At 44.6% G+C, this 14,213-nt stretch overlaps 1 protein-coding gene across 5 annotated transcripts; it reads left to right on the top strand.

Annotated features, from left to right (window-relative positions):
• The first annotated feature begins 1,078 nt into the window (after nucleotides 1–1,078).
• Nucleotides 1,079–12,609, top strand: ZNF45 (zinc finger protein 45). Of its 5 annotated transcripts, XM_014533532.1 has the most exons (5): nucleotides 1,079–1,109; nucleotides 1,709–1,755; nucleotides 4,071–4,197; nucleotides 6,255–6,350; nucleotides 10,320–12,609. In XM_014533532.1, exons 2-5 carry the CDS (start codon nucleotides 1,741–1,743, stop codon nucleotides 11,990–11,992), a joined length of 1,911 nt encoding a protein of 636 aa, XP_014389018.1. In that variant the 5' UTR covers nucleotides 1,079–1,109; nucleotides 1,709–1,740; the 3' UTR covers nucleotides 11,993–12,609. The 5 variants fall into 5 exon arrangements, with proteins under 5 accessions (XP_014389018.1, XP_005886554.2, XP_014389019.1 ...); XM_005886492.2 differs by lacking the exon at nucleotides 1,079–1,109 and having other exon boundaries at nucleotides 1,134–1,755; XM_014533533.1 differs by lacking the exons at nucleotides 1,079–1,109; nucleotides 6,255–6,350 and having other exon boundaries at nucleotides 1,134–1,755.
• The last annotated feature ends 1,604 nt before the right edge of the window (nucleotides 12,610–14,213 follow it).

The following is a 14,213-nucleotide window of genomic DNA, read 5'->3' as shown; positions in this document are numbered from 1 at the left end:
AGGTACATGCCCTTGACCGGAATCGAACCTGGGACCCTTCAGTCCGCAGGCCGACACTCTATCCACTGAGCCAAACCGGTTTCGGCCATGATAGTTTTTTTAAGACCCTGCTGTTAACAAAGTAAATTTGGAAAGGACTTAATAGCTTATTTTTTTAAATCCTTACCCAAGAATATTGTTTTTAGGTTTTTTTATTTTCAGGGTGTTTTTATTATTATTATTATTATTGTTATTATTATTATTTTAGAGAGAGGGAGAGAGAAAGAGAGAAACATTGATGTGAGAGAGAAACATTGATCTTTTTACTCCCGTATGTGCCACTACCTGGGATCAAACTCACAACCTTTTTTGTGTACAGGACGATGCTTTAACCAACTGAGCCACACCTGCCAGTGCAGGACTTATTAGCTTTAAAAAAACAGTCATCTGTATAGTCAGATTCATAGAGGAAGAGTAGTGTTTAGCAGGGGCTGAGGGGAGGAGGGGTGGGGAGTTAATTGTTTAATGGGTACAGAGTTTCAGTTTGGGATGGTGACAATTCCTGCAGATGGATGGTGGTGATGGTTGCCCAACAATATGAAAGCACTTAATGAACTATATACCCAAAATGGTTAAATAGTAAATTTTCTTATGTATACTTTATACAGGAAGAAATTGTCTACTCTTAAATATTTTTGCAAAGGCATCAAATTAAGTATGCGAAAGCAAGAAAGAATACGTATTTCAGAGGTCATGTGAAGGTCATGTGACAGAACAGCCTCCTCTGAAGGCTCCACTGACAGAAACCATTTATGAGACTAGTTTTATGTTACTTGCTTTTCTTTTTCTTTTTCCTTTTTTTAAATATATGTGCAAATATATATTTTATTTTTTATTACTTTTAAAAATAATCTCTTTCATCAATCTCATACAGTTTTCAGTGTACAGGTCTTTCACCTCCTTCATTAAATTTTATTACTAGGTATTTTATTCTTTTTTAAAATATATATTCTATTGATTTCAGAGAGGAAGGTAGAAGGATAGAGAGATAGAAACATCAATGATGAGAAAGAACCATCGACCAGCCATCTCCCGCACACCCCACACTGGGGATCAAGCTCGCAACCCAGGCAAGTGCCCTGACTGGGAATCGAACCGCGACCTCCCGGTTCATAGGTCGACGCTCAACCACTGAGCCACGCCAGCTGAGCATGTGTTACTTGCTTTTCTGCTGCTACTAGTAAGGTGCCCTGAAAGTATTCACTGAGCTTCCTGCCTGCCACTTTATTCTTACCACAATCCTATGTGATAGGCACTGTTAATCCCTCCGTTTTACAGATGAGAGAATTAAGGAATGAAGATATTAATAATTTGCTCAAGATTTCACAGCTACTAAGTAGCAGTGTCATTTGGCCCCAGGAATTACTCCCTTGACCTGTATCCTCTACCCTCAGTGTCCACTCTCCCAGAATTAGAATCGTCCCCTGAGGGCTGCATAAACTTACGTGAGGGCCGTCACGTGTGGTTGGGCAGGTGGCTCACTGTGCGGGGGCTCTTGGCTGAAGGTGTCTGGAACACAGTCTGCATTCTGCTCATCAGGGCACCAGGCTCAGGGGGTGTGTGTTCACAGGGTGTGTGAGGGGTTCACATAACGCAGTCATAGGGGTTAGTGACACCCTTGGCCAGAATCTAATGCTTTTTTCCTTCTTCCCCCTTGTGCCTTCCCAAGACTCAGCCCTCCCCGAGAAGGAGGAGGACAAAATGGCCAAGTTCAAGGTGAGTTGGGCTTGCCTGTCTAGGTTTTAAATTGTCATCTCATTTCTCAATGATTAGACACATCCTGTTTCTTTTTCTCGGAAGGATTAAAGAGAACAGTAGGCATTCAGGGCCCTTGTATTGTCAGATGATCACTACTTTTTATTTTAGTGTAGGTTAATTTCTACCAGAGAGAGAGAGAAACATTGATGTGAGAGAGGAACGTCGACGGGTTGCCTCCATATATGCCCTGACCGGGGATTGAACCCGCAACCTAGGTGTGTGCCCTGACTGAAAATCGAACCCACCCTCAACCTTTTGGTGTATGAGATGACACTCTAACCAATTGAGCCACCTGGCCAGGGCTCATCTGATTTTTTTATTACAAAGAAACAGAATTATAAAATTTCAGAAAACTGTTTTAAGTTTACACAGGAAACCAAAGATCCAACTGATGTGAAAAGACTCCTAAATTTTACTTGGATAAAGACAGAGAGACAAGGGAAAAGAATTCCTCAGTCAGAGACTTAGCCCTTTGTGTGTGGTGTCTGGTTATGCTGGTGGGCAGAAAACACCTCAAATAGCCCTAACTGGTTTGGCTCAGTGGATAGAGCGGCGGCCTGCGAACTGAAAGGTCCCAGGTTCGATTCCGGTCAAGGGCATGTACCTTGGTTGCGGGCACATCCCCAGTAGGAGGTGTGCAGGAGGCAGCTGATCGATGTTTCTAACTCTCTATCCCTCTCCCCTCCTCTCTGTAAAAAATCAATAAAATATATTTTTTAAAAAAGAAAACACCTCAGCCCTATCCGGCTTGGCTCAGTGGATAAAGCGTCGGCCTGCGGACTGAAGGGTCCCAGGTTCGATTCCAGCCAAGGGCACATGCCTGGGTTGCGGGCTCAATCCCCAGTGCGGGGTGTGCAGGAGGCAGCTGATCAATGATTCTCTCTCATCATTGATGTTTCTATCTCTCTCTACTTCTCCCTTTCTCTCTGAAATCAATAAAGAAATATATATTTAAAAAAAAAAAAAGAAAGAAAACACCTCAAATAATACTGCCTCTCCCTGCTCACTCTTCAGTGGCACCATCTTCTCTATGATTTCTGTTGCACCTGCATGTGCTGCAGTCCAGTGACGAACACAGTTTCCATGTAAAAAATTAAGACAGCCCGAACCGGTTTGGCTCAGTGGATGGAGTGTCGGCCTGCGGACTAAAGGGTCCCAGGTTTGATTCCGGCCAAGGGCATGTACCTTGGTTGTGGGCACATCCCCAGTGGGGGGTGTGCAGGAGGCAGCTGAATCGATGTTTCTCTCTCATTGATGTTTCTAACTCTCTATCCCTCTCCCTTCCTCTCTGTAAAAAAAATCAATTAAATATATTTTTTTTAAAATTAAGACAAAACTGTGTACCAGTGATTCTTAATCAGGGGCAATGTTGCCTCCAGTGGACACCTGGACACATTTTGGTGTCATAACTTGAGGACGGCTCCTGGTATCTCGCAGGTAGAAGGTAAGGATTCTGCTAACCATCCTACAACACACAGGACAGCCCCACAATGAAGAGTTATCTGGCCAAATACGTCAGTAGCGTCAAGGATGGAAAACCATGCTGTACTCAAAGCTGTACCAGACTAATAGTACAATGTGGGTGGCAATATTTATAAGCCATACGATAAAAAAACAAAACTTAAAATCTCCAGTAGAAATTTTACAGTCATAAGATAAAAAATCCCAAGCAGAGTCTGAGCAAAGGTACTAAAGAAAAAGTAAAGATGACCAGTAAATATATAAAAATATATAAAAATATGATGCACTTATTAATTATCATATAATGCAAATAACCAAAATAAATTGTATTTTACTGATCAGATTACCAATGATTTCAACACATTTGTTGGCCCCAACCAGGTAGTTCAGTTGGTTAGAGCATCGTCCTGATATGCCAAGGTTGTGGGTTTGATTCCTGGTCAAGGCACCGACAAGACTCAACCAGTGGGGTGCAGGGCGGGGGGGCCCGAGGTGGAGCTGACCCGCGGCCGGGAAGACCCTGGCTGAATTGTGGACCAACCACGAAGCCCTTCCCTGCTCGCTGGAAACCCTGAACTCCGTGCCCCCCAAGCCCTGGCCCCCCCTGAATGTTCAAAAATGAGTATGTGGGGGCGTGGGAGGGACAATGGGAGGGGTAAAGACACATATGGTTTCTTGTACTTCAGATTTACATACCCCTGGGACAGACTTCTCCACTGAATTGCTGTAAAATACACAGAACTGCTTTCAATGCTGCCCCTCTCCCGTGAGACTGGTTATGGGATTGAGGTCATCTGTGTGTGGTGTTGTAGGAGGCGGTGACGTTCCAGGACGTGGCTGTGGTCTTCACGGAGGAGGAGCTGGCGCTGCTGGACCCGTCCCAGAGGAAGCTGTACCGAGACGTGATGCTGGAGAACTTCCGGAACCTGGTCTCAGCGGGTGAGGACAGGCGCTCTGTGACTGAACTGGAGCCCCCTGCGCTGTTTGTGTCCTTTGATGTGTGGGGCTTTGGAGCTCTGTAGCTGGTTGCCAGTTTTCTTTTCTTTTTTTAAAGTTTTTTAAAAAATATATTTTTATTGATTTCAGAGAGGAAGGGAGAGAGAGATAGAAACATCAGTGATGAGAGAGAATCATTGATCGGCTGCCTCCTGCATGTCCCCCACTGGGCATCGAGCTTGCAACCTGGGCGTGTGCCCTTGACCGGAATCGAACCCAGGACCCTTCAGTCCGTAGGTCAACGCTCTATTCACTGAGCCAAACTGGCTAAGGTGCTAGTTCTCTAAGCAGCGTGAGACACAGCAATGGCACCTTTCTGGTCTTCCTCCCCCAGCTAAAGTGTGTTTTGTAAGTGAACTATAAAATGGCAGTGTGACTATTCACACATTTTTGGCCTTTCTCAAGTTGTAATCATGTCCAATTAGTGGGTCTTGACACCCATCTAGGAAATTGAACCAACACTTTTGTTAATCCGAGGATATTTTTTCATTGATTTTTTAAAAATATATATTTTATTGATTTTTTACAGAGAGGAATAAGTTAGAAACCACAGGAAACCAAGCCAGGGTCAAGGAATATTAGCCATTCTGTTGAAAGAACACATAAGCAGATGGCATTTGCTCGGTGCTGGTTGAGATTACATGTGTTTGGTGTTGTAGGAGGCGGTGACGTTCCAGGACGTGGCTGTGGTCTTCACGGAGGAGGAGCTGGCGCTGCTGGACCCGTCCCAGAGGAAGCTGTACCGAGACGTGATGCTGGAGAACTTCCGGAACCTGGTCTCAGCGGGTGAGGACAGGCGCTCTGTGACTGAACTGGAGCCCCCTGCGCTGTTTGTGTCCTTTGATGTGTGGGGCTTTGGAGCTCTGTAGCTGGTTGCCAGTTTTCTTTTCTTTTTTTAAAGTTTTTTAAAATATATATCTTTATTGATTTCAGAGAGGAATGGGGAGAGAGATAGAAACATCAGTGATGAGAGAGAATCATTGATCGGCTGCCTCCTGCATGTCCCCCAGTGGACATCGAGCCTGCAACCTGGGCACGTGCCCTTGACCGGAATCGAACCCGGGACCCTTCAGTCCGCAGGCCAACGCTCTATTTACTGAGCCAAACTGGCTAAGGTGCTAGTTCTCTAAGCAGCGTGAGACACAGCAATGGCACCTTTCTGGTCTTCCTCCCCCAGCTAAAGTGTGTTTTGTAAATGAGGTAAAAATTGGCAGTGCGACTGTTAACATGTTTTTGGCCTTTCTCAAATTGTGATCATGTCCAATTAGTGGGTCATGACACCCATCTAGGAAATTGAACCAGCACTTTTGTTAATCCGAGGATATTTTTCCATTGATTTTTAGAGAGAGTAGAAGTGAGGGGAGAGACAGAGAGAGAGAAACATCGATGTGAGAGAGACACATCAATTGATTGCCTCCCACACTCGCCCAGACCAGGGCTGGGAATCCATCCAGCAACTGAAGTACATGCCCTTATCCGGAATCGTTCAGTCCCAGGGCCGACGCTTTACCCACTGAGCCAAACTGGCTAGGGCTGAACCAGCACTTTTTAGTGAAATAAAATAGGGTAGAAAATATCAGAGCCCCTGGCAGTCACTGCACATGACAGTGAAATCTGCAGCCTGTGCTGAGAATGGGGTGAGAAATGGTGGAGAGGGTGTGATGAAGATAGACTTTTTTTTTTACATTTTAACTGTTTTATAGAGATGTAATTTACATACACATACCCTACATATCATACAGTTCACCCATTTACAGTATATAGTTCAGCAGTTTTTAGTATATTCAAAAATTAACGTTTTCCCCTCAGTAGTTTATACTTAACGTCTACATGTCCTGGGGTTTTTGCATAAAATGCATTTTCTCTGGCAGGCCATAATTAACAGTTTGAAAAACATGAATTTTGACGATCTGAAGGTGATACAGTGAGAAGTCACATTTTTTACTAATTTTGGCCTTTAATGTATTAATTTTAAATGTTTGTCCCTTGTCTTTTCACAGGGCATCTGTCCTTCACAGCAGGTGTTAGCCCCCGGTTAGAGAGAGAAGAAAAGCTTTGCATGATGAGGACAGCGACCCAGGGCCACAGCTCCTCAGGTGAGAGCCGTGGGACTCAGCCTGTCCTGCTTCTATTTTTTTTTTTTAAGGACAGAATACGTTTGTATTAGGGGCAGGATTATGTTTTTTTTTGTGTTTTTTTTTTTGTTTTTTGTTTTATATATTTTTTAATTGATTTCTTACAGAGAGGAAGGGAGACAGACAGAGAGCCAGAAACATCGATGAGAGAGAAGCATCGATCAGCTGCCTCCTGCACACCCCCTACTGGGGATGTGCCCGCAACCAAGGTACATGCCCTTGACCGGAATCGAACCTGGGACCCTTCAGTCCCCAGGCCGATGCTCTATCCAGCGAGCCAAACCAGCTAGGGCAGGATTATGTTTTTAAAGGTGACAAAACACTCACACTCCCAAGGAGCCAAATTAACATTAGTAGGTTAATTCAAGCTAGGAGTCACACCACACCAACTGGAAACAGCCTGGGTTTAAACTCTGCCCTGCTTCTATTTTTAAAAATATATTTTTATTCATTTCAGAGAGGAAGGGAGAGAGAGAGAGAGATAGACACATCAAACATCAATGATGAGAGAGAATCATTGATCGGCTGCCTCCTGCACGCCCCCTACTGGGGATCGAGCCCACAACCCGGGCCTGTGCTCTTGACCAGAATTGAATCTGGGACCCTTCAGTCCGCAGGCCGATGGTTCTATCCACTGAGCCAGACAGGCTAGGGCTGTCCTGCTTCTTGTCACCTCCACCAGTGAGACGCTGGTCTGAGCCACCTGTCGCCTCCACCACCGTGGTGCTGGTCTGAGTCAGGGCCTCGTCTGTGGATCACTGCAGCAGTCTGTATGGCTCTCACTCTCTGTTTTGCTCTTTTACAATGAGTTCTCTACTCCAAGTGATTTTATGAGTGTTTGTCAGATCTTGTCGGTCCTCTGCTCAAAATCTCTACTAGCTTCTTATCTGATTCAAAGTAAAATCCAGGTACTTAAAGTGGTTTCTGCTCCATCCGGTTTGGGCTCTTTGCTGTGCCAAGCGTGCTCCCGCCTCATCACCCTCTTCTTCTTTCTGTCAGGAGCACTGTTTCCCTCGTCATTCTCCAAGCCCCTCCCTTACCTCACATAGGGCTTTTCCCAAATGTTAACCTCATAAGAGAGGCCTCCATGACCCCTCTGTGCATAATACCTTCTGCCTCCACTCCCTTCCCCTACCCTGTCTTAGTTGGTGTCTAAGCACTTACCTTATTAACATATATTTTTATTTATCGTACTATAGTCCATTGGAATACAGTCTCAGGAGCAGAGAAATTCTGTTTTCTTTATTGCTTTATCCTCACTATATAGAGCAGAGTTAGAAGAAGGCAGGTGTGCAATAAATATTTATCAAATATATCAAATATATGAATGAGTTAATGATGGTTACATAGACCATTTTCCATTCATCTCTGAGATCCTTAAAGTGTGGTAATAAAAAATGTGTGCCCTGGCCGGTGTGGCTTATGGTTGGAATGTCATCCCATGCACCGAAGGGTCACGGGCTCGATCCCCGGCCAGGGAACACACCCGGTTGTGGGTTCGAACCACGGGAGGCAACTAATCAATGTTTCTCTTTCACGTCAATGTTTTTCTCTTTCTCTCCCCCTCTCCCTAAAAAAATTAAACAAAAACATATCCTTGGGTGAGGATTTTTAAAAAAACAACTGTGATGACGGTATAATCTAGAACAGTTTTTCCCCTTGACAGGTGTCTAATTTTATTAGGTGCTTTTGGGTATAGATAGAAAAGCTTAGCTTTTCATTTGTAACCAACTTGATGATCATTTTCCCCCTGTGGTTTTCCTGCAGCCTTTAGTAGTGAATCATACTGTCTTGGTTAAGAACTGCTTTTTCGAATGATGATTCTTAATAGCCATTTTATACAGAGATGCCTTTACTGCTTACAAAGCACCTCTGATATTTTCCTATTTTGTTAATTTTCATCAAAAGCTACTAAATTCCTTTCAAGTTCACTACCTCCTGCCTTCAGCTTGAAAACCATTGTTGTGGTCCATATGGAAAATGTATCTCTACCCATCATTTTGAGAGTCTACTTTCACAGACATTATTCCTGGGGCTCTAAATATTGACTGCTACTTGAAAAAGGAAATATCTTGCACACACAGAAAGGAAATACGTACAAAAACCAAAGAAAGCCAACAGTCCATAGGCCCCATGGCCACTTTTATCCTTGATGATTCTAGATCTAGAGAGAGAGGAAGGGAAAGGGAGAGAGAGAGGAAGGGAAAGGGAGAGAGAGAGAAACATCCATGCGAGAAACATCAATTGGTTGCCTCCCGTATGTGATATTGACTGCTACTTGAAAAAGGAAATATCTTGCACACACAGAAAGGAAATACGTACAAAAACCAAAGAAAGCCAACAGTCCATAGGCCCCATGGCCACTTTTATCCTTGATGATTCTAGATCTAGAGAGAGAGGAAGGGAAAAGGAGAGAGAGAGAAACATCCATGCGAGAAACATCAGTTGGTTGCCTCCCGTATGTGCCCCAACCAGGGATGGGACCTGCAACCTGGGTATGTGCCCTCACCCAGAATTGAACCTGAGTCCCTTTATGCATGGGATGCTGCTCTAATCACTGAGCAACACTGGCCTGGGCGAGAGAGTGATGTATATTTTTACTGTAAACCTTTACTCACCCCACCCCCGATGTCCTCCTGAAGGATATTTCCCAGCAGGAGGTGAAGGAAACTCTCTGCTTACACTCTGAACTTCAGACACGTGGATGGATAAGGATTTTTCTCCCAAACGTGTCTCTCCAACCAGCTCAGTGTCTCAAAGGCTCTGAACATTGGAGTAAACTTCCAATAAAATAATTCAAAGCAGAGGTTTTCAACGTTGCCTGGGGACATCCTCTGCTAATGTGTCTGGAAGGGTTTCCCTAGACATCCTGAGCATTTTGGTCGGATGTGCATACAGTAGGCAGAAGAGAAGGCTTTTAGTAAGGTGCAGCTTCATCATCAAAGTATTTTTCTTTTTTCCAAAACAGATTTGTAAAAAACGGTATTTGTTGTGCTCTGTATAAACCTTTTATACTAAATAAATATCAAACTACATTCTTCTCAAAGATGTGACTAGTGTTTCTGAGGCCTCTTCCATATGTATCATGCACAGTGAAACCATTTTGCAAAAGCAGTGACTTAAGCAGCCAACCCTAATGGTTCATTAAAGCATTTCCCTTTTTTTTAGCTCAAAATCATAGGGTTCTTTCTGCTTTTGTGTAAAGTTTGTATAGCTAGCAGTGTAAAATACGGACACCTTTTAAAAAACAGAAGTGAAGTAGAAACTCAAAATCCTTTTGATTCAGTTCTTTTATGTTTCATAAAAAGAGGGGGGGAAAATAATGCAAGACCCAGAATTTTGGATGAGCCAAACCGGTTTCGGCCTTTTTACTTTTTGATTAGCTGCCTATGTGCCAGTTGATGATGTAGCTGAGCTGTTTATGCTGCCACCGCTGTCCATATCCATGTGATGCTGCAGGGACCACAACTGCAGCTGCCCGGGACTGCATAAAGCTTCCTACTCCCGCGAGGTTGATTACAGCAGCATGCCGAGCAGATACGGCCTGTTCTGGACCCATAGAGCCTTGTTCAGAGCCCTACTCCCCTGGCTGCTGCAGACTAGAAGTTGTAGGTTGCTGGGGTAGTTGAGTTGGCGAGGAAGTATTTTTCTTGCTCTGCAGCCACCACATTTCTAACCTGTGGCTCACTTTTGAAACCTAGTACAATGCCTAAATGTGTCTTGTTAGTGAGTAGTGAATGGGAGCCTGGTGGACCATCTCTTGGTTCCCAGAGTCATGTAAATCAGAGAACATGATACATGATAATAAAAATGGAGCTTTCTCCTGGTTCCATAAAGCCTCAGGGTGTTGGCCTACGTTTATGTATAACCTTGACATTTCTGAACAAAAGCATCCACATGCCCATCTCCAAATTCTCTTTATTCTTTTAGGAGACAAGAGTCTACGTAACATGGAGGTTATTCAAGAAATTGGATTAAGGGACCTGCCCCATGAAGAGTTTTTCTACTCACAAATCTGGCAACAGGTTACCAAGGGTTTAACCAGATGTCAAGACTCCACAGTAAACATTCAAGGAACTGGCTCTCTGTTGGAAAAACAAGGTGATGCGCTCTCTAAATATGAGGAATTCGGTAAGGGCTTTAATCAGAGTAATCAGAGTTCGCATCTTCAGGTTCACCACAGAGTCCATAATGGAGAAAAACGCCACAAAGGAGAGATGTGCGAGAAAGGTGTTATTCAGGACTCTTGTCCTCAAATTAATAAGACGGCCCATGCGGGAGAGAAGCCCTGTAAATGTGAAAAATGTGAAAATGCCTTCCACCGGTTTTCAAGTCTTCAAGCCCATCAGAGAGTCCACAGTAGAGAGAAATCGTACAAATATGATACATCATGTAAGAATTTTAGTCAGAGGTCATATCTTCCTCATCATCAGAGAGTTCTTACAGGAGAAAATCCACACAAATTTGAGGAGTGTGGGAGAAATGTTAAGCAAAGCTCACATTGTCAAACTTCTCTGATAACCCACACATCAGAGAAACCCTATAAATGTAAGGAGTGTGGGGTGGGCTTCAGTCAGAGTGCACATCTTCAAGTCCATCAGAGAGTTCACATGGGAGAGAAACCTTACAAATGCGAAGAGTGTGGGAAGGGCTTCCGTTGGCATTCACGACTGCAGGCTCATCAGCGAATGCACACAGGTGAGAAGCCATACAAATGCGATGCATGTGGCAAGGGTTTTAAGCATAGCTCACACCTTAACGCTCATTGTAGAATCCACACAGGAGAGAAACCCTATAAATGTGAGGAGTGTGGGAAAGGCTTCAGTGCAGGATCACACCTTCAAGTCCATCAGAGAGTCCACACTGGAGAGAAACCATACAAATGTGAGGGGTGTGGGAAGGGCTTCGGTCAGGCCTCAAATCTTCTGGACCATCAAAAAGGCCACACTGGTGAGAAACCCTATCAATGTGATGCCTGTGGGAAAGGCTTCAGTCGGCGTTCAGAACTGAAGGCTCACTGTAGAATCCACACAGGAGAGAAACCCTATAAATGTGAGGAGTGTGGGAAGGGCTTCAGTCAGCCCTCAAATCTTCTGTCCCATCAAAGAGGCCACACTGGAGAAAAACCATACAAATGCGGTACATGTGGGAAGGGCTTCAGTCGGAGTTCAGAACTGAAGGTTCACTGTAGAATCCACACAGGAGAGAAACCCTATAAATGTGAGAAGTGTGGGAAGGCCTTCAGTCAGTCTTCAAGTCTTCATGTGCATCATCAAAGAGTCCACACGGGAGAGAAACCGTATCAGTGTGCAGAGTGTGGGAGGGGCTTCAGTGTAAGGTCACAGCTTCATCTGCATCAGAAGGTCCATACTGGAGAGAAACCATATAAATGTGAGAAGTGTGGGAAGGTCTTTAGTAGGAGCTCATACCTTCAAGCCCATCAGAGAGTCCACACTGGAGAAAAGCCGTACAAATGTGAGGAGTGTGGGAAGGTATTCAGTTGGAGCTCAAGTCTTACAAAACATCAGCGAGTTCATGTTGACGATGAGGGTGATAAAGACTTTCCCTCATCAGAGAACTCATACAGGAAAGAAGCTCAGTAAAATGACATGTTTTCATACCTCAGAATGGGTGCTAAAATAGTCCAATGATCAGCCCTGTTATAGAAAGCAAAACATTCGTTTGAAAGAGTCAGTACTTCAGCCAGAGCTCAACATGTCACAATGGTTGGGTGACCACATCAGAGAAGCCCTGTGAGAGCGGAGACATAAGGACTTTACGCAGAACCTTGACAGTTAGTAAATATTAAAAAGAAGAGAGGCTTAGAAAGGATGGGTCTGATCTGAAGTTAACCAACAACACTAAGACGAAATGCTAGAAACTCCCCTAGCATGGGTGGGGAACATCCGGCCTGTGGGCTGGATAAGGCCCACGAAATCTTTTGGTCTGACCCTGTTTGACCAAAAATAGCAGGCTAATTTTTAAATTGATAATTTATATGGCCCATGAATGATATTATAAATATCCAAATGGCCCTTGGCAGAAAAAAGGTTCCCCACCCTTGCCCTAGAATATACGTGTGAAGAGGGTAACAACTTTGTTGACTGCCAAATCTACTCTGCCTTTTCAGTGCTTAACACATTGTGGGTGTTCACTATATTTTTCCCATTGATTTTCTAGAGAGAGTGTAAGGAAAAGAAGGAGAGAGAGAGAGATTGATGTGAGAGAGACATGTTAATTGGTTGCCTCCCACACGTGGAACCTGTAATCCAGGTATGTGCCTTTGACCAGAAATCAAACCTGAGACCCTTCAGTTCAAAGGCTGGCGCTCAAATCACTGAGACACACCAGCCAGGGCCAGTAATTGTTAATGCATAAAAGAGAGAACAGCCATATTTGAAATTTCTATTCAGTTCATCTCTAAATATTTATATAAGCTTATACTTAAAAGAGGAATTCTGCAAGGCTTGGAGCACATTTAAATTAGACACACGGGCACATTTACAAACCTGCAGGTCCTGTGAACTAGTGTTTATCAAACTGAGGGTTGCAAACTATTAGTAGGTCCAGAAACCTATTCAGCTGTTATGACCAGCACTTTTGTATGCTAACAATTGAAATTTGCATGCATATTATAATTTGAAGTAAAAATCTCAAGTTTAGGGAGGAACCAAGATGGCGGCATAGGTAATCACCTGTACTTGCTGCCTAGCACAACCACATCAAAACTATAACTAAAAGACAAAATGGACATCATCCAGAACCACGGGAAGGCTGGCTGAGTGGAACTTCTACAACTAGAAGGAAAGACAAAAGCTCATTAAGTCCGGTAGGAGGTGCAGAGTTGCAGAAGTGCGGAGGTACGGAGGTGTGCACGAAAGGGGCTGGCAACTGGGTACACTCTTGTCTCTTTCAATTGGGAGGGAGATAAAGCTCCCGATTGCTCTGAACTCCAGTTCTGGGCAAGACTCTGGGGACCCGGACTCATGGGGGGAGAAATTGGACTGTTTGGCATCGGGACAGGAACGTGAGGGTGGCTTTCTCGCAGAGGTACTTGCAGCGATCATTGTTCCTGCATGGGGCTGTGGGACACAGAGACCCCGGGGACCTCTCCGAGGCAGGGCTGACTGGCAGCCATTGCTGTTTGCTCCACCCTGATGATTCCCTGAGACCCCCGCCCCCCCCCATTTACAACCCCACCCAAGCTATGAGCAGAGGTTTTTGCATATGAATGGTCTGTTCTTTTAGGATCTAAAACCTAACAAACTGCTGCTGGCTCAAAGAGCGCCAAAACTTCCAAAAGAAGGACTAAGGCTGGACAGCAGCCTGCATTGCTTTACAGCTGGGCCTCACCTGGGCACTTCCAAACCCCAAACAGAGAGGAGGAACCTGCAGATCTCTCTGTAGCTCCTGCTGGGTGGCCTCAGGCAGTGGCTGACTTTGCAGCTCCTTGGAGATCCAGGAGCCAGTGTACCCAGTGGTCAGGGTGAGACCATACTAGATTGCAACTCTTCGCATCCATGGTGACACACTCAAGGGACAGACTCAGTGAGCACCAAAGCCCCACTGAAGCAAATCCTGCCCCATAAGGGTGTCTCCAGCAAAGAAGTTCTCCCACCGTAGACACAGCTGGGCCTCACACTTAATTGGCCTGGAGGTCAATTCCTCCCAATGATTTCAACAGCAATCAAGGCTTAACTACAACAATACTGTGCACACAGCCCACAAAGGGGTGCACCAAGAGTGTCCACCTCAGGTAATTAGAGAGGCTGAGCCACTGGGCCCTATAGGACACCTAGCACACAAAGCCACTCTATCAACACA

Source organism: Myotis brandtii, unplaced genomic scaffold (assembly GCF_000412655.1).
Source record: "Myotis brandtii unplaced genomic scaffold, ASM41265v1 scaffold987, whole genome shotgun sequence".
Lineage (NCBI taxonomy): Eukaryota > Metazoa > Chordata > Mammalia > Chiroptera > Vespertilionidae > Myotis > Myotis brandtii.
The sequence above is the reverse complement of the archived record's forward strand: the minus strand, read 5'-3'. Positions and strand labels throughout refer to the sequence as shown.